The 24455-nt window shown below is 42.1% G+C and overlaps 3 protein-coding genes across 4 annotated transcripts in view; 1 reads left to right on the forward strand and 2 right to left on the reverse strand.

Annotated features, from left to right (window-relative positions):
• Nucleotide 1: 1 nt before the first annotated feature.
• tram2 (translocation associated membrane protein 2) lies at nt 2-9329 on the forward strand. Its single transcript, XM_069655394.1, has 11 exons — nt 2-150; nt 2361-2424; nt 2519-2628; nt 4664-4780; nt 4929-4987; nt 6378-6462; nt 6630-6700; nt 6826-6930; nt 7022-7165; nt 8217-8374; nt 8510-9329. The coding sequence occupies exons 1-11, from the start codon at nt 31-33 to the stop codon at nt 8584-8586; spliced, it is 1110 nt and encodes a 369-aa protein (XP_069511495.1). The 5' UTR covers nt 2-30; the 3' UTR covers nt 8587-9329.
• An 889-nt stretch (nt 9330-10218) lies between these two features.
• On the reverse strand, nt 10219-13523 carry efhc1 (EF-hand domain (C-terminal) containing 1). Its single transcript, XM_069657569.1, has 10 exons — nt 13458-13523; nt 12731-12952; nt 12363-12650; nt 12113-12262; nt 11715-11907; nt 11300-11526; nt 11069-11209; nt 10762-10975; nt 10383-10535; nt 10219-10247 (listed from the first exon to the last, which is right to left on the reverse strand). Exons 1-10 carry the CDS (start codon nt 13521-13523, stop codon nt 10219-10221), a joined length of 1683 nt encoding a protein of 560 aa, XP_069513670.1.
• Nucleotides 13524-14382: 859 nt separating this feature from the next.
• Nucleotides 14383-24455, reverse strand: part of LOC138584211 (protein eva-1 homolog A) — an 88208-nt gene continuing 78135 nt past the window's right edge. For both annotated transcript variants that reach the window (XM_069656390.1, XM_069656398.1), the window contains 3 exons: nt 21063-21197; nt 17819-18022; nt 14383-16254 (listed from right to left, as the gene is read on the reverse strand). In XM_069656390.1, coding sequence (XP_069512491.1) covers nt 15875-16254; nt 17819-18022; nt 21063-21197 — 719 coding nt within the window. In that variant the 3' untranslated portion in view covers nt 14383-15874. The remainder of the gene's footprint in view (nt 16255-17818; nt 18023-21062; nt 21198-24455) is intronic.

The raw sequence follows: 24455 nt of genomic DNA on the forward strand, positions 1-24455 counted from the left end.
AAATAGCAGAGAAAACACCATTGAGTTGACATGGCATTTCGCCGAAGAAACAAGAGTTACCCTTTCTTCAGCCAGGAGTTCTTAATTCAGAACCATGCCGACATCGTCTTCAGTTTGGTGATTTTCATTTTGATTGGATTGATGTTTGAGGTGAGATGAACTCAGGATTATCTTTTCTTCCCTCGTCCCACTCAGCTGTTTTAAGATGGCAAGTCCGCTGCACGTTCAAAGATGTAACTCGTCGTTAAGTTAAGTCTCATTCGGTCGCTGTTTTAGCTTTGTAAAAGTGCTTGCTTGTTTGACCACATCCGAGCCTTGTATCAGTGAGTTCCGCGGATAAATATCTGGTGGCTTCACTTTTTACAAGTTTTATGAACAATGAATGTTGCTCTGTTGGCAGTCAAAAGTGGCAACGTATGGTTTAAAACGGCGACAGAAAACGTTAGCTAAATAAAGCAGGGTACAAACTACATCTTAACACGTTTTGGCTAGTTTTTCATGATATCGTCATAGTTTTCGTTGTTCCGAAAGAAGTTTCTTTACTCATGGCTCACATGTTTTCATAGGCATAAAAGGCTACTCTAAAACAACACAATGTTACTTGTATGCTTACTGAAAATTCACGTTTTACCCTCTTGAAAATATCTTATTTCAGTTTCCAGCAAAGACAGTCCGCTGCAACATTTTGATTCCGAAATTTGTTAGTTACCACAGAGAGACTGATTAATACAGGAAGTTGGTCGTTTTGTACATTCAAATTAAAAGCATTGCTGTTGCCCAGAGTGAATTCGAGGACGTGTTCGAAACTTATAGATTTTATTTTGAAAAGTGCCGACGGAAGCACTATGACTTTCCTCCGCTATCTTAACAGCTGTAGTTAACTGCCACGTCTCAATCTTTGAGCCGCTGCTGCTGGCTGCCGTGGGCTCAGCAGAACCAACGACTACTTTGACCTGAGGGAATTCACCACTGACATTCAGTGTATGAATGAATTAGGTGTCTCACAAGCCAATAGCCTTTCCTAAGTGACACCCAGGATGAACACTTTACATAACAGTTAAGTTTCTATCCGGAACCCTGGTTGTGTTCACACAGCTGGCCGAGTGAGATATAAAAAGGGGATTTCCTTCATTTTTCTCATTACGGAAAAAAGAGAACTGCAGTGGTACAGCTGGTTTTGAATGTGACATTTTAGTGTTGACAGGTCACCTGTGGCCTCCCTCGGCGCGCAAGGAATGACTGGTGATTCGATGCACTGTGGTGCCCAAACTGGGGCCAGGGGACCTACAGGGTCCCTTGATGTCTCTCAGTAAAGATGAGTCTTAAAGGGGCCATATCTTTTAAATGGATAGTCTCATATTTTACAATTCCAGAATTACATTTTAAAAAAGGTCGCCTCTGAAATGGGCCATTCAAAACAGCTGCAGGTTTCTACGTAGAACATTGCTTTTGCTGAAATTGACCAATCGTCATTCACCATCATTCATTTCAGGCTGTCGTCAAGATTTCAGCTTACCATTCCGATACCTCCTGGTGATTCTGGCTCGTATATATAAAGGTCTTTTCAGACGTGGGGTGACACTCCGGACCTGCTCTGATCTCAGGGTCTCACTGCGCTTCTCATGTGAATAGACAGGCAGACAAGCACTCCGCGAGTAAACGCCAGGGATACTACGCGTAACCATAGAAATGACTTCTGTGTTTCTTTATACGCTATAACAACTAGCTAAATTAGCATAGTTGTAACTTAACTGTTACCAACTAACGTCACATATAGCCTGGCTTAAGTTAAAGCTAACGTTACATCACTTGATACATCCAGTCTTGCACCAATGCTCTGCCATGTCCCAGTAACTGTTTACAAAGTGGTTATATATACAGCAAGGATCAGTCTCTGCTCCATTGTGATTTTTGTGGTAGCACGTAACGTAAAAAAAAGTTAAAGAACTTTCAACTCTGGCAGCGGTCCGGCGTGTTTGTGAGACGAGCACAACCGTGACAATTTCACGGGATTGCACCTACTTGTCGTGCCGCCTGTCAGATTGCCCACACCTCCCTACCTCCCTGCACGCCTCTCATTGAAAATGAATGACTAGGCGCATCGATCGCCCCCTGTCTGAAAATACCTTAAGGCCGAATAAACGATCCTAGAGCAGCCATGTTTTCTACAACTCTGGAGTGACAGTGTAGTGCGGCTGCTCCCCTATGTGGAATCGCACACGTCGGGGAGGGGCTTAGCGGTCACTGCAAGTACTGTCAGCCAAACGTGGCGAAGGTCTGACCTTAAGGAGGAAGGAGGAGGAAGTAGATGCTTGGTTTGAACTTGATATTAATCTTTCTCCATCTTGTCTCATTTCCAGGCTACAGCCAAGACGGCCATACTGTTCATACAACCTCAGTACAATGTCACCACACTATCACCGGGTATGGAGAGCAGAGGAGCTCTTATAATTAAGTTCTATTAACAGTAATTAACATTTGTGTCATTGAACTGTTGACTCCTCCTATGTGTGCTTAGAGGGAGAGGTGACACTGTACCATTACGGATGGAAGGACGGCGCCACCATCCTCTTCTACTTCTTCATCGCCATCATCCTGCACGCTGTAGTGCAGGAGTATCTATTAGACGTGAGTACTCGGCCACTGTTGTGTACTGCAGTTATGCTGTAGTTCTGAATGTAATACATCCTGCTGTTTTGTAGCTATTGTTTCAGCAACATACACGAATTATCCCCTTTAACAGATAAAAAAGTGGGCCCCCCTCCGACACACCGATTAGAGTCCGGTGTGCTATGTGGCTACTGTGTGGCTATTTTACTGAATATGTACCCTACAGAGAGGGTAGGCGGAGCTAAGCGGCTGCTTCTCCGGTCTCTGCAAGTGTTGCGAGTAAACAGTAATCTACTATGGCTGAACAAACAAAGAAAAGATCGATGACTACAGATACAACTTCAAACATAAGTGAAAATACAAAGAAAAAGAAACAAATTTGACGCTCAGATGAAGCAAACAGTCTAAAATGGAAAGCGACCGTCAACGAGGAAAATCAAGAGTTACAACCGGAGCCAACCGTGGACGTCTGGTTATCTGGGATGTGTGCTCCCATAATTGCCTTTTATTGCCATTAGGTGCCGCCAAATAGAACGAAACTGAGAACTTTGAGATTATCACTTTAAGAGTAACCGCCTGTGCAGGACAGTCAAAAAATGAAGGCTGACGCACAAACAAAGGAGTAGAGATAACGTTATTGGTAGTTTCCTATTGGTTGTGGAATTTTGACAGGGTTGGTGCATCAAAAAAAATCAGAGAGCAGAGAAGAAATCAGAGAGTGGGATGTTTTACAAGCGTACAGAAGTGGCCTGAGTGAGAGGACAAGGGTTGAAGCTGGAGCGCGGGATATTTGTGCAAGCAACAATATATATGAGTGATATATGAGTGCAAGCGTCGATTTTGAGCAGAAAAGGAGCAAATCTAAGCACAAACAGGGGCAGGTTTTTGAGGGAAAGTATTGCAAAACCTGAAGGAAAAATCAATAAGCCTGCTCTCAAAATGAAAAAACACGCTCTTGAATAAAGACAGGGAAACAACACAGCAATTGGGGACACTTTTTTTTGTCAAACCATAGATTCCAAGGAAGTTTCCTTTCAATTGCCTTGAGAAAAGTGCTCAATATAAACCCCTATAAAAGTCCATTAATTATTAACTGATGATTAGACTTAGACTTAGACTTAGACTCAACTTTATTGATCCCTTTGGGATGACTCCCTCTGGGAAATTCAGTCTCCAGCAGCTTATACAGTACAGAAGTACATTAGAAACTTAATTGCCCCTATTTTTTTTAAATTCAATAAATGTTTTTCTGCACCAAAATGTCTAATTTCTGCATTGTCAGCTGACCTTATCAGCTCGGACTATAAGAGGTTTTGCATTATTTCATTTGACATAAATAACTGCAAGAGAACAATGTAACTGTCCCTTTGTTTCCTGTAATAAGCACCAAATAACACGTTCATTTCTAAGTAACTTTTTGGAAATCATTCTGAAATTATGGAGCCAGAAAATGAAGTGTTACCAAAATAAAACAAAGCAGCAAAATTATCCATATTGTTTGGTTCATTTACATGCGTTATATCCCGTCAATAGTAGGGCAAATGAAAGTCGTTGTACTTTTTTTGCCATCAATATCATGAAACAAACATCTTTTCAGAAGTATTACAAGAATAAGCTATTAAATCGTGATTTAAGTAAATGAATAATACGTTTTTTTACCACTTCAAAAAGCAACGTGGCGAGTGTTTTTCAGACTCACAAACAGGTAGCTTTAGTCTGATAAAGTTTAGGGAACAAGGAAGCGGGAGCAGAATCTGATCCATCTAAAAGTCTGAGGCCGCGTGTCATTGTTTAGAAATAGGCCAACGAGGAGGAAGATGTGTTATTTTAGCTCGTCGCCACGGTTTCCGAAGCGTCTTGAAAGGAATACTTCTTCAGAGCAGGGTTTTCAGCGGCAGCTATAAATAGTTCCTGCTGTCTTTTCTCGTCCTACTTATTTGTGTTACTGTGACACTTCCTTGTGCATGACAATGACGGTGTTAACATGCCACCCATTATGACTTCTTCCTGCTGCATTCAGTGCATGATCTGTGGTGTTGTTTTCACGTTGCAGAAGGTGAACCGGCGTCTCCACCTCTCCAAGAGCAAGAACACCAAGTTTAATGAGTCGGGGCAGCTGTGTGTGTTTCACCTGGTGTCGAGTGTGTGGAGTTTTTACATCCTCATTACAGTGAGTGAGATTTTCTGATCCTGTTTTCGTCGGTGATACCTTCCATGTAAAGGAAGGTGTCACCGTCAGTCACATGATTTCTTAAAAACACATCAAACTCTAATGAACGACAGGATAAAGTGTTCTTTTCTCTGATCTATATATGCAGGAAGGATATCTCCTGCACCCCAGCAGCCTTTGGGAGAATTATCCCCATGTTCACCTCAGGTATGACTGATGTTAAACTCATTCTGTCATATAAAAGTGTAACAGTGTTTTTGGCGACAAGAGTACACCGGTGTTTGTACATTCTGATGTTTATTTCACAAAAAAGACACTCGACAAAACAAATGTACACATCACTTTCCCAGTCCCAGTTGACCTCCAGATGTCCTGTTTTTCTGACCAATAGTCCAAAAAAACAAATGTGTCCAGTTTACTTTCATAAAACATTAAAAAAACAAGCAAAATTTGACTTTTGACAGGATAAAAGTAGGATTTTTTTGGGCATGTTTTTCTTATGACAGACGCCACGTCTTAAAAGTCACCTGATTTCTTTGATATGCGATTAAAGAATCTTTCCAAGGGCGCTGGTTTAGCTCAGCGGGTAAATCGGCGGCACATGTGCGGAGGCCATGGTCCTTTATGCGCGGCCCGGGCTCGACTACCTTCCCCAATTCTCTCTTCCCCTGCTTCCGACACTATACACTGTCCTCTCGATCAATAAAGGCATAAAAAAGAAAAAACAACTCTGGAAAAAATTAAGAGACCACTGCAAAAAAGGTCTTCTCTGGTTCTATTATTTATAGGTTTGTGTATCTGTTAAATGAACTTTTGTTTTATTGAAAACTTTTCTCCCCACTTAAAAATAAAATATTGTCATTTAGGTCTTTTATTTGCAGAAAATGACAACTGGTGAAGATAACAAAAAGATGTTTTTCGAACCTCGAATAACGCAAAGAAAACAAAGTGTGCTCATTTTTGGGTGACGTTAGGCCACTCTTGGCACAAACTTTCGAGCAGCTCAGTTTTGTTCGTTGGCTTGTGACCGTCCGTCTTCCTCTTGATCACATTCAGGAGGTTTTTTATGGGGTTCACATCTCGAACGTGCTGGTCGTGACATTAAGAGAGAGACTCTGATTTAAGCTGTAGATAGATCCAAATACTGTATCCTGTAACCCCCATTGAGACCCCTGGCTTCTAAGTTGCCTGCTTACAATTTGTTTAAATGCAAACCTAAAGACTAAACAGTTTAACAACTGAATTGCCACAGATTGAATATAGGGATTTGGTTGCCTGCTTCAGTCAGTTTACCACCTGCTGTGAATTTACCATTATGTTATAGTATGTGCAGTATTTTTTTAACAAGTCTTCAGCCTGCACCTGACATACAGAGCCACAATCTTTACCATATATGAGTTTAGAAACATTCATGCAAATGAGGGAAATGAGGTTAAAAATAACTCCCAGCTATGCAAAGCCACATTTTGGTGCATTTCTTGGCTGTTTTATTTCTTCTCTTAACACACTTTCAACAAGTCAAACCAGGAATGTGTAAATATTTTTGACTTTCTCCGCTCCTTGCCTTTCCTTCTGCCTGTCTGTATTCGTGCTGCAGGTTTCAGGTGAAGTTTTTCTACCTCACTCAGCTGGCCTACTGGCTGCATGCCCTGCCGGAGCTCTACTTCCAGAAAGTACGCAAGGTCAGTAAAGGAGGCCTGGGAACTGGAGGAGCTCTGGAGTGTGACTAGATAAGCTCTGTGTGTGTTTGTGTGAGCTTGTTTATGTGACGTGTGTGTGCACTAGACGGAGTGTAAGAAAGGAAAAAAACTAAATGTACCTTTCCAAATAAAGTCTGTTTGTGTTTCAGGAGGAGATTTCTCGGCAGCTGCAGTACATCAGCCTGTATCTGCTGCACATCTCTGCAGCGTATCTTTTAAAGTAAGTACTGGCAGAGAAAACCTGTGAATCCAAAGGCGTGTTCAGGAAGAAAATGCATGCATAGTGAGAAACCAAAACAATGTGGTTAAGAATGTTAACTCATCACCTGCTCCTCTCTTGTGTAGTATGACCCGTGTGGGTCTGGTGCTCCTCTTTCTTCAGTATGTGTCCGAGCTGGGCTTCCACATCGCCAGACTCTTTTACTTCACTGATGAGAACCATCAGAAAATGTAAGTTACCTCGCTGGACTTACTGCTTTAGATGTTTTGTTGACATGTTTCTTTATTGACCACGTGTCCACTGTGTGTCGCCGCGCTTCAGATTTGACCTGTGGGCGGTCAGCTTTGTGTTTACACGGATGGCCACTCTGACCCTGATGTTCCTGGCCGTTGGCTTTGGCTTGGCTCGTGCTGAGAACCAGGGGCTGGAGTGGGAGGCGGGCAACTTCAACACTGTACTGATAAGGTAACGACCTCTGTCCGACACAGTGAGGAGAATGATTAATTCTGTGCTGCTGTTACTTTTTACAGCTATGTAGTCATAATACAATTAGGGCTCATCAAAAGTGTGCAATGTTTTATAGTTTAAAGCTACAGTGGATGAAGTCTGGAATGTGCTATCTCTGAAAATACAGTTATTTTATCACAGAAGTACTTAAACTACACAAAGCAGGTACATTCATATTTTGTGTCAGCAAATATGTTTTATTTCAAGGCTTTTTTTTGTTATTTCACTGCAATACAAAACACTAATATCTATATTTTGTGCAGAAGATCTGAAAACAGTTAATTTTATTTTATGGCACGCATGCTTCTTCGACTGCTCACATTCGGGACTAAAACGATTACTATCAGCGAGGCGTGGTGGTGCTTCAGACCAGAGATGAGCATTTCAAGCAAAAATACAATTCGATAATTACTGGGAATTATTCGACTACTTTTCTAAGATCAAAATTTGCACTTGGCCTTATTTTCGTGTATTTCTTCCACACACAGAACTCTTTGACGGCTGCAGAAGTCTCTTTGCTTTCTTCTTCTCTTGTTATTTAATGGTGGTTAGCAAACATCTTTAGATGCGCTACAGCCACCGGTAGTACCGCGGTAGTGCCACATTACAACCAGGCGCCTGGGGAAAAAAAAGTGGAAAAAATATATATTTGCATAGTTGCAATAAACTTTTTTCTTTTTAATAAATGAATGACTGTTCGGTCATTGAAAAATTCATCCTGAATTAATTCAACCCATCCATAACTCAGATGGTCACAAGACTCCGTTAGTTATTTACTAGTTCTGACTGGTACCTTTTTTGAGTCATTTACTCCCATTTAAATAAAATTAATTAATTAAACAGAAGCAAAGGTTGCAAATGAGGCAACCAGACAAAAATAAAACCCTAAAAAATGAAAAGAAATTGCCTCAAAAATAGCCCTTGTTTCAAACAACACGATGTGTCTGAAAGTAATTGTTTTAATTTGGCACACACACACACTAATCTTCTTGCCTTGGGGCCCCTTCAGGATGACCGTTCTACTGCTGGTATGTTTGACCCAATCTTGGCTACTCTGGAAGTTTATTCGCTTCCAGCTGAGACGCTGGAGGGAGTTCAGACACGAACAGGCTGTTCGCAAGAAGACTGCCACAAAACAAGCCCTGAGGCCACTGAAGAGAGACTCATGTGAGTGTTCACACCTGCTCAGACATGTTTCACAACACACTGACATCATCTTGTAATAACTAGTAACAGAGGAGTTAGGTTTAATAATAGTACAGTTGCATTAATGTGACTTCTCACCTCTCTTTCTCCTGCCAGTGGGTCACCATGAAAACGGAGTTCTTAAAGCTGAAAACGGAGCCTCTCCTCGGACCAAAAAACTCAAATCCCCTTAAGACAACACACTGACTGGCCTGAACAGCGGCCTTGGCTCCGGCTAAGGTTTCTCATCAGCACGACGGGGAAGCTGGCGGCCACCGGCCACCGAGCTCCTCGTTGAGTATGTCCTGAGATGTTACAGGGACTCAGTCACAACAGACTTTGGCTTGAATGCTGGAACAACGAAATCCACGGAAATCCCTCGAGCCCGACAGACATTTACTCTTCTCATCATATCAGTATTTTTTATACATCCACGCAGCCTGCTATCCCACCCTAAGGAGCACCATTGTAAGCAGAATAAATGTAAAGTGAACACAGCGTGCGGCACACATGTGACGTGTGTGTAAATGTTGAATGTGTTGATCTTCATACGTAAGTACTGTATTGGTTGTAGCGTTTGATGTCGCAGCTGTTCCTCAGCTCTTGCCATTGAGCCGGCTTTGCTTGTTTTCTAGTCTGTTCCGTTGGAGCGGAAACATGTTACTGATGATGTTATGGTATGATATGAGCTTACTGTATGCTGGCCTTAACATGACCTCCTTACCCTGTCAGAGAGGGGGTCTTAGAGAGGTCATCTGGGCTCCTCCCAATCATGTATTCTGTTTAAATTCCTACTTCTGTCACTGGTCACTTAACGGATAAGTATCAAAGTATGTATGTTGGATATTACCGCATGCCATTCCATGTTTTTTTTTCTTTTAATTGTTTTTGTTGATTACTTTATTAAATAATGCAATTTTCTGAAATGCAGTGTGAACTCCTCTGTTGTGAGGGTTTTCCACATGTTTCTATAAGTTCATTTTATTCACGTAGCATATAAAGAAAGGCAACATTTCAAATAAATCGATCTTTAAATGTTAGATTTTGCAATAACCAAACATTGTGCAGTGTCGATCAGTGATTGGAGACAAATGCATGCAGTAAAACACCAGTGTGTTTAGGAAATTCCTCAGGAGATGGGGCAGGTGGAGGGTGACGCCCCTTCACCTCTACTTTTAGCTTACTGCTAACGATAGCATGCTAAAGGTGTCCTTGGTTTGGTCTTCTGCCCTGCTTTCCAAATTGCATGTTTTCTCTTTTAACTGTTTAGTGCTGCTGACTTCACAAAGTAGGTACCGCATGTGTTTACCTACTTTTCCCTTCACCTTTAACTTTGATATAATCTGTATATGTCCCAGTTTGTATCGCATCAGTCTGTGATCTCGGTCTCAGTTACTTATCGTTAGATGCACAGAGGATTGGAGGTCTGAGCAGCCGAATAAGCATGCTAGTTTGTATCCTGGCATTTTTGGCAAACTGCATCTAACATACATACAAGTCTTTTTCTGGAATAGTAAGAAGCTATGAGTACTGGAGAACACCATAGCGTTATAGATAAAATGTGCTTAATTGTTTGCCCTGCTCTACCATAACTCTATATTTGCTCAGTATGAGGCAGGTTTTATTTGAGGTTAACCACACCTTTACTAAACAGTCGGTGTGTCTGATACATTTCCAGAAGCATGTAGCCAAACATATCAGTGTATACACAGCAGATCCAGTGTCATATAATTATGTATAAAGACAATCTATTTTAAGACACATGAAAGAGGTTGATTTATGGTCCATTTATTAGTGATTGATCAACACTCCAGCCTTCCCTGACATCATGAAGATCGCTCTGCTACATCATCACCTGGTGGAGAATAACGCAAAGAATGAGCATGAATTGTTGTATTAATACAAAAAAAGTGACATGACTGCAATACATTATTTATGACTTTAATTCTAGGGAAGCATGTTTGCTAAATGGCTGATAAGATTATTTTACCATTATGGTCAACTGGTTGGTTATTAGCCTTTCCAACACCCAGCTTCTGGTGCAGAGAATCCAGCGTCTGATGAGGGATCTGGCTTGAGATGGACTCCAGATACTTCAGCACAAAGTGGTCGGCATCGGTCAGCACAAAGCGATGGCTGAAGACTAAAAGACACACGAAGGAGAGAAGAAATATGTCAGGAGTTTTATTGGAATGGAAAATTAAATCTAACTTAATAATATGAGATACAGCTTTGTGTATCTAACTGTGGCCAATTACACTGCAGTTATTCCTTAAATAAAAGATCTCATAGTTTCTGAGTAAATATTTCTTTCGGAATCAAAGACATAACAAAATAATCAATACAGGCAGTAAAATGGAATATGTTACCCTCCACAGTGGCTCCAATAGCAAAGTCTGCAGGCGAGTAGAACTCAGCATTTTCCACTGTAGAGCCCGGCTTGGGGATCCTCGTCTTTTCCAGGAACTTGCCCGCGATGATGCCAGAGTTGCGGGTGGGCTTTTCAAAAATACTGATCATGTCATCGCACAGATAGTAGGACAGCACGAATCGGCGGCCCTCATCGTCAGGGTTCTGGGAGTCCTGGAATGTCAAAGGCACGGGACAAGGACAAAAATGATGTGTTGTTCCAACCACTCATCATTCAGGAAGTCAGGAAGTCACATGCTGACTCACCAGCCTGGCACTGTAGCGCAGCACTTGGTTGCCGTTTACAAGCATCTTAAGCACGTGCTTTTTTGGAGGCTCAGGAAGTAAATGCAAACAATTCTGGAGAGAGTCCTCAAGTGAACCAAAACCATTGTAAGGAGGAACCTCCTGTAAGAAGGACTGACAAATTATAGCAATATTAGGTCAGACAATACAGATAGATAGACAAGCAAAACAAAAAATATCTCAGCCTCTCACCTTCTTCTTCCCCCGAGGCTTGTCCACCTTCTTTGGTACCTCTATGAATTTGAGCTCCAGATTCGGGTGGTTCTTCTGGTAATACTCTTTAGTGAAACCATCGCAGTCGTACAGCTGGAAGCGACGACCAAGAAGCTTCATCGTTTCACCCACCTGGAAGTCTTTGGGGGAGTAATACTCATCCACTTCCTGCTTTGACACCTCCAGCACACAGCTGGGAAAGACTTCTGGAAAGAATTAGAAGATGTAGAAGAAAAATCCAACATGTTTTTGGTGTCACTGTGTTTATTTTTAATTTGTTTAAATAGACTTTTTTTTTATAGGAAATACATTCTGCTGGCCAAAAACACTGTACTATATCTAATTTAATTCGACATTAAGCTAAGAGTGACACAGACACAGAGTTTCGTCTCACCAGAGTCTGCTTTGATTTTTTTGGGCAGCTTCCGTCTGCGCACCAGGACAGGGAATGGATCGCGGCCGCTGTTAGGCTGATGGACCTCCCTGATCTCCACTGTGTCGTCCACCAGGAAGTACTGGATGGTAACCGGCCTGGTCTCCCGGCACAGAGAGTCAGAATCGTCCCAAAGGGCAAAGAAACGCAGCACCTGACAAAGAAGAAGTAAAGGTCAGCTACCCTGACACTGCCAAATGTAAAATCTCACTTTACAAACATCTGATGGAAAATGAGAATATATCTGGACACTACAAGATCACTTATTGTCACTATGTGTTTATACAGCTTGAATAGGAGATGTGATCGTACCATGCTCCTCTGTTAAGTGCTCTCCAGATTAAGGTTTGTAATGTTACCTTCCGATCCATGGTGAGAAAACGGTGCATTTGGTCTAACTCAGAGCGTGTTGTGAAGGAAGGCTGATGGCTTTTGCGACGTGTGACATACGGATCCACAGGCATGGGCTCAGGGTCGTTCAGTACAATGCCCTTGCTTTCCATGAATTCCTTTATATGATGAAAGAGATATCAATTTGTTTATGTTAGACACGCAGAGAAAATAATAACGATACATAGGCATTGCAAGAGCAAATATTCAGGGGAGTACCTTTGTAAAAGCATCACACTGTGTGATTCGGTACTTGACCCCGTACACTTCCAGCTCCATGCCAAGGTTTAGGTCTTTCCAGAGGTAACGATCTCCATATTCATTCTTAAGCAGATGCTGGCGTTTAATCAGTTTCCCCTGAGGTATCCCAGAATTCTCCACCACAGGCTCAATGATGCACACGCTGTCATCCTCAAGGTAGTAGTAAATGACCACAGCCCGCACACGATACTCCTCATCAGGGGAATAAACGATGCTTTCCTTAAAGTATGCATAGAAGCGCAGCACCTACAAGACAAGAGGGTTAGAGATTTAGTAGGACAGAAACAAAAACCTTCAAATTCTGGTCTTTTAGATGTTTTTTTTACCTTCTTGTCAAGGGCCACATGAGCTGGGATGAACTCTTCTTGCAGGCTCTGGTTGAAGGAGCCATAACTCATGTCAGGTTTCTCAAAGGTCAACTCATTGATCTCCTGCTGGATCAGCTGCTCTGATAAAAGAGGTTCCTGTCCAATGCCGACAGTGGGCCGGCAGGGCAGAGCATAGCCATTCTTGTAGTCCAGTGTCTGGGGACGATGGAAGGCTGACTTCTGCACAGAAACAATGAGGAGGGAATAAATTAGCTCTAGTATAGCACAATAGAAGTGGATAAGGTTGCAACAAGGGACAGTTGCAACAAGTCTTATTTCTCGAAACAGAAAAATGTAAAATTCAAATTATTATTTAAGCCAACACAAAAACAAGGTGTTTAATGAGATAGAGGAAGGCAGAATAATAGTGCAACACAAAGTGGAATAAGTCCTCTGACACAGAATAGTATGCCACAAATTCAAGCCATTAATGTTCCTCTGCTTTGGTAACAGATAGCAATTACAGCTAATAGCATTGTATTTCAGACCTGAACAGTACTATTCAAAAAGCGACCCAGTCACATAAGCACTAGAGGAATGCAGAAATTAAATTTAAATAACAAACGGATACAAGTTAATTTAAGATAGCATTAGCTTACACTTGGCTAATGTAAGTCGAACGTTTAAGCTACAATTAGCTAACGTTAAATATACGTTAGCTAGTTTTAGATTGAACTTTTCTTACCGTTACATCCCGGAAAGTGTATCCCGGAAAAAATGGTAACCCGTGACTATTCCAGTTCCAAGACATTGTCAGTCTTAGTATATTTCGATGTCTTGACTCCTACAAGATGTTTTACTGTAAAATTTCAGTAACTTGTGGATAAAAATGGGTTTTATTGGCGTGTAAAACGACAGGACAGCAGCCTCTGCCGCGGTAAGTTTACTGTCTCCATGGAAACGGCACGACGAAAACTATTTCAGGAAAAAAACTAACATTTCTGAAAAATACCGCTTTAATTTACAGTAAAGACCCAATTTAAATCCAGATTTAAAATAAATAAAAATTATTGACAACATTAAAAAACGATTTAAAGTTAAAGTTAAAAAGTAAAGTAAAAGTCGTTTTTATTTTGTAAATTTCTCTCAAGAGTAACCAGTATAATTCTCTTTAATAGGTATATATAGCATAAATATGTATGAAAATTATTTGCCATAGCTGTTAATAACTATTAAAATTAGGGGACTATTCAAGACCCGATGTAAAATTATACAAATTGAAGTGCTGTAATTTAACCACCAGGGGGCGTTCAACGCCAACACATCTCACTGAAAGAGCTGCCCACAGGTCACCATGAATACTCAGTGTTTATGTGAACGTATTTGAACAGGCTTTACTCTCAATTATATCAATAGGAGATTAGGTTATTTTTTTGTGCGCTTCACATTACAGAGAAAGTATTGTGCATAACTGGACAATCAGACATGCAATGTGTGTCTTTTCCTTGCCCCCTCCACTTGGCATCTTAGGTGGAAGGGACTGAGACACAAGGATAGGAGATGAAGAAAGGAATCTAGGATTTTCATAAATGGGAAAACAATCCAGAGAAAAATGTGCAACTTAAAGAAAAAACAAAAAAACTGAGAAGTTATTTTTGAACACAGTTTATTCCAAGCACAGGAGTCATATTTTGGTCTCTCTTTACCAGCTATTGGCACATTTTAATCCCATTCAAATTTGAAACACATTGAAAACTGTCTTTATAAAAACTATATAGAGTGGCAGTCTTTATGTGGATGACCCTAATATGTCCTGTGTACTCTCAATTATACTCTCAGTCAGGAAATGCCAAGCCTTTTTCTCAATACTATCATTATTTTCTACGCTTTAATCCAGCGCAGCACATACAGAACTGAATTGACAATAGCTTATTTTATTCAACTGGCGACACGATTTCATTAACTCGTCCACTTTTTTCGGCACTGGTTTCTTGTCCAGATGAGCAGCGGTTACCGCGTGCATCTGGTTTAGCACTTGTATCTTTGAAATAAAGGCACGGATGACAAAACACCTGACATTTGCACATGAGGGAGGACCACCAAAGTACATTCTAGCAAATTAAATGGTACAAAATAGACATATTCTGATTATATTCACAATTTGGTAAAAGGGAATAGATACATGATAAGATAAATTTAAAATATCCAATTAATAAATCATCGTTCATCTAGTTTTAAACCAGCTGCACTCTTGACAAAAGCGCCTTTATAGCTAGAAAAGGCACTGCACTGTGAATTAAACATACTGTATCAAAAATAAGCTCAAATCACTAAAACCTCTTTGAGGCTCTTTATATGATAGATCTAATTATTTTTCTTTAAAATGCTGACATCACTGTTTAAACGGGTCGATCCCCATCTTAGGAAGCAAATACATCAACCAAACACAGAAACACTAGGATTGCATCCCTGAGGTGCCAGACAACCTTCGCATAAGTATAAAAATATCTCATAAAACAAACCATACTTGAGGACAAAAATACACAACATCAATAAACTATTAAATATTATAAAATAGATTTCATAAGGGTTGAGATGAATTCTCCCCAAAAATATCTTTTGGTTTTATAAAAGTTCAAAAGGCAGCATGGTTTTTTTCACCGTGGAAAGATTGTCTTACATCGTCCCACTGCGCAGGACGCTTCTCTCTGCTTTTATTCTGAAAAGTCCACACTTGAATACTTGAGGGTGCAAAGCAGAAAGCTGCAAGTGTCACAGTCTCCTGCAGCTGAAACAGACCCATCTGGCCTCGGTCCTTCAGTCTTCATGTAGTCTCTGCAGGCCTGTGTGTGTCTAAGGCAGCTAACCCATAAATCCCCACTTCAAAAAAGGCGTGCTGAGGTCACGGGCAAGGCGGTGTAGCCTTTCACCCCTCGCTTCCGGGAGAAACAGGGCAGCTAAGAGGCGAGCTTACCATGCAGAGAGGGAGCTTATTCTCTTACAGCTTATGATACCCGGAGGAATATGCAAACCAGCTTTCTTCAAGTCTGCAAAAAAACTGTTCTCGACAACGTGAGTCCACAGTTGCTTTTGCAGGCTGGCTTGTAAAGCTTCATAAGCGCCAAGTGCGTCCTAAAGTTCGTTAGAGTCCCTTCGCAGTCTTTAGTAATACCGGTTGAGGCTCCGCGTCCCGGGAATATCCGGCTGCCCGTTCATCCAGATCTCCCGTATGATCCTCTCCCTCTCCTCCAGCCTCTGCGCCCTCTCCAGCTCCTCCGCCGACGTGAACACGTTCATGTTAAGCGTGCGTTCGAACCGCCGGTGCCGCCGCGCCGACAGATCTGACGTGGTGTCCCAGTCCGAGTCTGAGTCGCTGGAATCGGAGGACGAATCGGCGGGTCGCGCTCGTTTCTTGGCTGGAGGCCGCTGCCGAGGCTGGCAGTCGGTGCGACAGGAGATCTGGACCACAAGGGCGAAGAGCGTGAGGAAGAGGCCCAGACACACGCCGCAGACGAAGAAGAGCGCTGCCCTCTCTGGGTGGTCTGTAAGAAGGGAGAAGAATAGAGAACGTTTGTTACTGAAAACATGTCAAACTTTTAATTGGATCTTTGTGACTCAGCTCTCTTGCTTTCCTCTGACCTGTTCGGCTCTGTTAGATAAGTATTCTCTTGATGGTTCACTCACTGTAACCAACATTGGCTGCAGTCTTAAAGCTCATTTTACTCACTTCCTGAGCTTCTTAGTTTGGCAAAAATGCCTTTTCAATCCTGCAAACTCTACTATGTACTGTGCTTCTCCTTGATGTAAATGTTGGTTAATGTGTCCTACAACCTAAAAATCCACATTGGAGGTCGTACATTATCTAGGTCTAATATTTAAGCAATATCACATGAGAGGGAGTGCTGTACTGAATATCAGCACGGCTGTGACTTGGTCATAGACGAAAAGTCATTAACAACAACAGATTGATATCTTTCTGTTATTTAATCATTAATTTGGCTTCACCAACACATCTAGTTCTGCTACTTGACTGAAACTGGACTGCTGACAAGGACCAAACACTTGTTACTCTGTGTATGTCTACATGTTACCACAGACCAGCTACTTTGTATTAGCACATTTATGTGCACATTTCCATTGAATATCAGACTAAAAAAATAGTCTGTTGACAGCTGCTTTGGCTGTGTGATTGATCAATCTTGACAAAGACGGTTTGATGTAATGATAATTAGCGGTATCCAGAGCACCTTGCTAAAGCGTAGTAATACACATAAGCCCCTTTTACACTGCCAGTTCAAGGCGGGATCATTACGCTTCTTTTATGTTACGCACAGAGGCGTAATGGTGAGGCGAAGTCGTTCCGCCTCCGAGCCGGCATCGGAGGTAGTAACAGAGGAGAAAAAGCGTCTGTGTAAACAGCGGAGCCAGCAAGGGCGTAACAGCGCCGTGTATTTGAAGCTTACACACGTTCTGCTGCACGTTTCACACTGGGGCGGCTTTGCACTGACGTTGCTTGATCCAATGTAAAATGTCAAAGGCGGCATGGCGGCAGAGCTTCATTACTGTGCTGTGGTGGAACCGCAGTGTGAAAAGGGCTATAGTTAAAAGTCCTAGTGCTGTTATACTGTATATCCGCACTCGTGGACTGCCTCCCGTCCAATCAAATTACTCATGTTGGAACTTACTGTTGTATATTCCTCAATAACAAGTGTTCCATGAATTCTTTTTACAACTTCAAAGCTGAGTTTGGTTATTTTATGTTTAGCTTTAATTACACATAACAGCATATGAAGTGTGTTTATTTGACTGTATGACATTTCAGTCTATATAAACTGTTTATTCGATTTAATTTGAGGTTATGAAACAGGAAGTGTTTCAGCAGCTAGCTGAAGCAGGTGACTGACAGTGTGTGTGCAGCTGTTATCTAACATCTGCATTCCTCCGGCCCTCATTCACCCACCTTTCAGTCGCAGGAAAAAGGAAATGGGGGGATATTACCCAAAAGATAGCATGCCACACACATGCACCACACATGGAACCGTGCACTCAGAGACCTCTGATAGCTAAACACTGGATCACTGCTCATTTTATGGATGTTTCCTCTACCTGATACGTAAGTGTAGGCTGCCAGTGCGTTGCTGATGAGGGCCATGTTGGCGCTCGAGGTGGAGTTGAAAATGGGATTCATGTTTGGGGGGCGCTGTGGAGTTTCTCCTCCTCCTCCTCCTCCTCCTCCTCCTCCTCCTGCTCCTGCTCCTGCTTCTGCGAGCTTCTCCTCGTCGGGGTTTGTCTCCCTGATCTTTTTCCTATCTGCATCAGACAAAAGGAAAGAGCAGCTTTCATTTATAGATAAAGCATGAATACACAAGAGAGAATGCATTTGATTTGCACATTTACAGTCAGATCATGACGTCAGCGTTTGGGTCATTTACTGTAAAGTAAGAGCGTATTGTCTCCGAGGTATTGTGACTACAGCGCTCAGACCACTGAGTCAGCCCCCGTCAGCTCCTTGTGGTTTTAAATTCGGAGATATGCTTCTGCAGAAAGATGCATCACACATAAAAGACACACATGTTCCTGTGTGATTCAGATGACAACAAGAAGACATCCGCTTCTGCACAATTCTGACTCAGGTCATTAGGAAACAGAGAAACACATGGGAAAGTTTGCACTTGGCAGCAACTCAAAAGCTCAGAAAACTATTTATAGACGGGAACAACTGCTTCCTCCTCTCTCTGGATTTTCATCACAGCGCGGCTCCTTGAAGTGTTTACATGCTGGCGTGTGTTGTGTATGCAAGAGCGGAGGAGCGGAGATGAAGGAAGAAAGGAGTGCAGAAGATTTAATTGCTCTCATTCTGTGAGGGCAGTCGCCTCTAGTTAACCTTAAGGTGTGTTCAGGTGGAACTACTGTAACTTCAGCTCTATGAAGAAGCAAAAAACAACCCTGCAGCTAAATAAACAGAAGCACTCAGCTCAGTCATATTTACATGCCTGATTTTCAGTCAGTGTCGGTAAGCATGCTTTGGTGAGCTCTCGCACACAAACACCGATGACCTCAAATTGCAGACTCTCTGAGGTGTGTCAGGCTCTCTTTATCTGATGAATGCAGTTTAGACTGGAATTGTTCACTGAGGAAGTAAATGTTTCCACCTGGACCCTCTGCTGTGATGCTTCAAACATCAGGTAACAGTCGAACGACAGAACACAATGTTGCTTTCTTACGCACATAAAAACAGGCAGATGTATCGACAGCAGAAACACTCACAGTCGTAGAGAACACGTATGAGGTAGTGAGGGAAATGCAGAAGCTGCTCTTTTGAGGAAAAGCTTTTGACATGATACATGCAGGTGATTGTTCTTATTCAAAATCCAATAAACACCAGGAAAAAAGGGATCTCAGGGAATCACAGTGCAGCAACAAGACAGACAAGACAAGACAAGAAGTAGGGACAAAGACTGAGACAACTAAACGTCAGAATCTTTTGGTTGAACCTCTTTAAGGGCCTGTGTCCACTAGCAGCGTGGTTCGCGCTGGCAGCATCCACAACATCAATTTCCAAGCACTTCTCACCGGCGCTTACTGTTGCTAGGTTACTAAAGTTGTCTGACGGCACTTACACTTGTGTCCTGTTATTAGCAGCAGCTCTACACCTGGAAATTGTACCCTCGAAAAAACGGAAAGGATGAGCTTCTCCACTACCATTGTGGTTGACAAAGTTGAAATCCGAATAACCGCCTCTTCTTGATTTGTTTGGTCGGTGAGGGAGAAGTGACATTGTTTCTACTACTACTTTTACCTGAGAGCTTTGTGAACTGACGTTGAGGGCGTTTTTGCACTTAGGACACTGAACGCTGAAAACGCTGAGCTACATTGATTCTGTAAAGAAAATAGGCGCTACCAGCGCAAAAAAACCCATTAGTGGACACAGACCCTCACTCTTCTGATGGGTTAGTCAGTTTTTACAAAATGATTTTGCCAAGGGCTGTTCGACTTCAAAAGTTAGGGTTAGGGCTGCTATATTATTCTGCTGTCAATCAATCTTGACACTTGAGTAATTCACTTGAAGTTAGCACTGAATAGCTGCAGTGAAGTGTTGTAAATATCCCATAATTACATATATCAAGAAAGATATCGAAGTGAAAAGAGAAGGGGGAAATAAAGAATTAAAGAACGTCACATAGTATTTTCGCGAGGCACAGAAAGGTTAGTTTAAAGAGGGAATTTTGGTCTTTGGTTGACAACATGTTGGCTTATTCATTTCCTTGCCAAGAGAGCTGGATGAGAAGATACAACTTTAAAATCTGTACAAAAAAATGGAAAAAGTTGTGGTTTGATGGGGGTGACTATTTCCTGGCAGGTAACAGTGACTTTGTGGAGGCTTCGCTAATCAAATGGCGAACTCCTGGTGATGACATGTCTCCGGAAAGTCACTGTGCCCGGTCAAGAAACAGCTAGTTCTTCAAAATGAAGCGCAGGTTCTGTCCTTGTTTCAGTTTCCAGTCTTTGTGCTAAGCTAACTGACTTTTAGCCTCATCTAACCCTCTGCAAGACAGTGAATGAACATTTTCCCCTATTCTTTTCAAAAATACAGTATGTTGTGGAAATCAGTGACCCAACAGACGTGATACAGACTGAGTAGATCAGGATACGTTGGGCATATTTACAGTAAAATACGTCTTGTTCCGCCTTCATGTTCCTCCCTCGTGTTTCTCCTTTAGAGTCTCATCCCCTATTAGAACATCAGAGGAGGAAACAGGTTTTTCTCGACGACCTGTATGTCGAGTGTTTGAAGCCGGATCAAGGAAGCGAAGCTAGTCATGCGTTGTGAACTGTCAGCGCTGCAGCACACATCTCCTGTCCGCTCCCTCTCTTACCTCCTCGTTCATGCGTCTGTCCTCCTAATTAGCACAGAGCCGGTAGACGAGCGGAGCGTGCTGGAAGCAGGCCACCATCCCTCGTGAATAACGCTTTGTTTAAGTTTCCTTCCTTGCTGGCTTCTCCTTGTTTTCACTCTCTCATTTCATTGTTCTCGCTCTGTCTCCTCCATCCTTCTCTCTATGGGAGTTTGACCATATAACAGACTGTGGGCACGTATAAGTGGCTCTTGGAAAGCCGTATATTTTTAAGAGCAGAGATCATAAATGGTCCAAACGGATGGCTCATGGCTCTGCTACATATGGAAACAGTTGAACCCATGTGACTTTAAACATACATACATATATGCCCTGACTTGAGACCTGAATGACTGTTTCTCTTGATGCCTGGGAGGCCTCAGGACTGTTCAGTGTTAACTGCTCTCCATGGGAGGCAGCCAGAGTGAAAAAGCTTATGTGTCCGTTCGGCTCACCTGGAACAGAGTCGGGGCTTTTGACTGAGCTCCCCTCCGGAGGGCTGTCTCCCACTATGTTGGGGTCATGGGCGCTGGGTGGAGGGGAGAACACCGGCGGTCTGGGTCCCTGCTCCTGCAGCAGCTTCTTTGGGACTTCAAAGAGAAGGAAAAAGGAGGAAAGGAGGGGAGAGGGGGATCAAAGAAAGACACGTATAGAATAATTAGATTTTTTAATTGAAAAGGAGATGCATCACTTCAGTCAGTGTAGAGCAAACACATTTCACAGGCTGCATTCTTGTTTGTTATGACCCAGATGGTTTAATAAAGTTTTACACATTCAAAACATTGTTAAAACAGTTGTATGTAATTTTTTGCGAGCTGCGCCTGGTTGAAAAAACATAGTTAATACTTTACAATAAAACAAACAGTTGCCACAACATTAGTATTGAATGTTCACTCTCTCCATTTTTGGTCTCCACCACCTCCTGAGGGAAACGCCTCGTTCCTCAGCTACTAAATGCTCCACTATGTTCTCCAGCTATTCAGTATCCTTGTCTTGTCTGATATTTGGGGATCGACTGGTAGCGTACAGTAAATTTTCATAGTTTTTTTCACTGGAAAAAAGCTGCATGCTTTAAAACCCAAAATTAGCTGAAAGGTGCTAAAATGTTCCATCGAGCAGCAGTGAGGTGATAATTCTCTGTGATCTTATCACTATGAGTAACACCTTTCAGGTAAAATAACTTTAGTTATCCATGCAAATATAATTCACATACATTTCTGGTTTTTGTAAGTGCCTATCCAATAAACCACTTGGTGTTGCGATGTCAGACATTTCCGTTTGCTTCTTTAATTTATTGCTAACGAATATTTGCATTCCGTGAAAATAGTTGTGCAGCCTAACCAAACACTAAGCCACTGCTACTACCTGCCTACCTGTCACCCCGGCCACGGTTAATAAACTGTGTTTGCCATCCCCCAGCACTCAACAAACCTAGCTGCATTTCCCCTTCCTCTATATATGCAGTCCATGTCATGAATCTGCCCCCTGATGGACAAAAAAGTGCACAACAACTAAAATAAACAGAATTCAAATAAACAGACGGCTCTTATGGGTTTCTTTGCTACAAATGTGTTTCTATGTAACATGTTGGCTGGAATAACATCATCACCATTATAACAGGATTCTTCAGGCTCTGTTCAGAGACTGGAGCTGCAAGTAGCAATTTTTTCCCATGCCATTACACTGGATGTGATTAAGTTGCTTGTTATGTCAAACCAAAAACCAGTCCAAAACCAGAAGTTTCCTGTAGAGATCACTAAACCCAGTGAGTGTTCACATTTCAGAGGTCGACAGAAGTTGATTTATGGACGTTTGGGCTTTGAAACTTACACATATAATTAATTAATTATAAAGAAAGTTGATAATAAGTTCTCATCAATCAATTAGTTTAAGATTTCAGCTCTATTTTAGACGATACTTTCATTAAAAATGTTCCCGCTGTAATATGACAACAAAGGTTTATTTTTGTTTTGAGTTGTCTCATTGATTATCGTATAATCTGTCGAATGAAGTCCTTCTCCTCCCTCAGGTGGTTTATCTCTATCTATCTCTATCTCTGCGTATATTGTGATGGGATAGTAAGAGCGGGGTACGAACGAGACAGTTGTAAACAGCATGATTCACATACTCCTCCTGACCTTGCACTCTGATTCCCGAAAGTTATGCCGCCCCCTCCTCTTCCTCCTCACCCCTTCACATCCCCCAACCTCACAGTGTCCTGTGAGTCAGGGAGTCTGCACTCTTTCCCCCTGACACAAACCCACAATGCAGTGGGCCATACATTCCTGCCCGCTCACATGTGGTTTCGGAGGCCGGGCCACGCTCCGGTCACTGTGTTTGTCTGCCCCGTCAGATCAGCCGTGATTTACGGCCCAGCAGATGACTGTCTGCCCGTCTGCTGATCTTACGTTTTCCACTGCTCCGAACAAACACATCTGCAGTGATGAAGAATCGGTATCAGAATCAGTAATCACTAATGGTGGAATTATGACATGTGATTAAGGGTAAAATTTGTTTAAAGATGAAGAAACAGAGCGATCAGATTTCCAGAAACGGATTTTGGCGGCGAGCCAGGAGTCAATCAAAGAGCAGGAAGCAGCAGAGCGGACCTCACAGCGCTGCACTGGATACTATTAATGTGCTGGATATATTACATTACATGTTTCCTATTGTAAGCAGTGATTAAAATACTGAGCAGGAACATTTCACTGCTGACATTTACTGTACTGTAATTCAGATTGATTTATGACTTACAGTGTTTGTCTTAAAAAGAGGGTCGACATATTGATGGAAGAACACTGTGGTCATGCTACTTGAACACACATGAGGCTAACACATCACAAAAGCCATCTTTGATTATGTAGAGATGGAAACCAGACTGAAGTCACACCTAAGCCTGAACACACTCTTGAATATATGTAGGTTCATTTCAGGTTTCATCATCTGCATCATAGACTGTATAAAAAGACGGACGACATGACAGCTCCCTAAAAGTGAAGCCAAACCCTCTCTATCGCCCCCTGCTGACTGGCTGCAGTATAGCTCATAAAGCCCGCCTCCTCCATGTTAACAGATGGGACATGAGTCAAACTATAAAATCAAAATACACAGCAAAAAAAATGTTTCTCAAACATGGTTTCTGTCATTATAGTTAGTTCTTATCATGCTGATTTACGTCCAAGTGTTCATTTTTCTGACAAGTTTATTTTAATTAGTTATTTGATGCTGTAAAAAGGATGATTGACAGCTCTGTTGACAAATACGGCTCCTGCAGCCGATCTGCTCCAGATTAGCAGAGTAGAGGAGGAACGGTGAGAGGAGACGTAACTAAAACAATCACTACAGTCACTGAAGTTTACGTATCTGTGAACGTCTGCTTCAGACCAATACAAAGAAGCAGTTCTGATGTTAAACACGCCGACGTGCGGGATCCGTGCTGTTGTTTCGGTAAGTTAAGTGTATGTTTTGGTTAGTGGAAGTGGCTACGGCGGCTCCACCCACCGATCTGGCTCCAAATAACGTCAACGATGCAAGATGGCACCGCGTATCACGGGGGCTATTTTGGCCTTAATCTTGTACAATGAGAGCAGATGGAGACGCGTCGTCCATCTTTATAGTCATCGATCTGCACAATATTAAACACTGTTAAGGCACATCACAGGTTTTCCTTGTGTCCTACAGGCCTAGTGTGCACCATGAAGAGCAAACACATAAATGTGTACGTGACAAGGTCACACCAGGAGAACACAGAAGTAAGTAAAACTTGATTTAATCATGAAAATAAAGACGTTAACGCTGCTTATGCAAAGTCACACACTGGTATTCTCTCATCTATATTCCATACATAT

Source organism: Semicossyphus pulcher, unplaced genomic scaffold (assembly GCF_022749685.1).
Source record: "Semicossyphus pulcher isolate SPU_LCO1_2020_fin unplaced genomic scaffold, fSemPul1.0.p SCAF_11, whole genome shotgun sequence".
NCBI classification, from domain to species: Eukaryota; Metazoa; Chordata; class Actinopteri; order Labriformes; family Labridae; genus Semicossyphus; species Semicossyphus pulcher.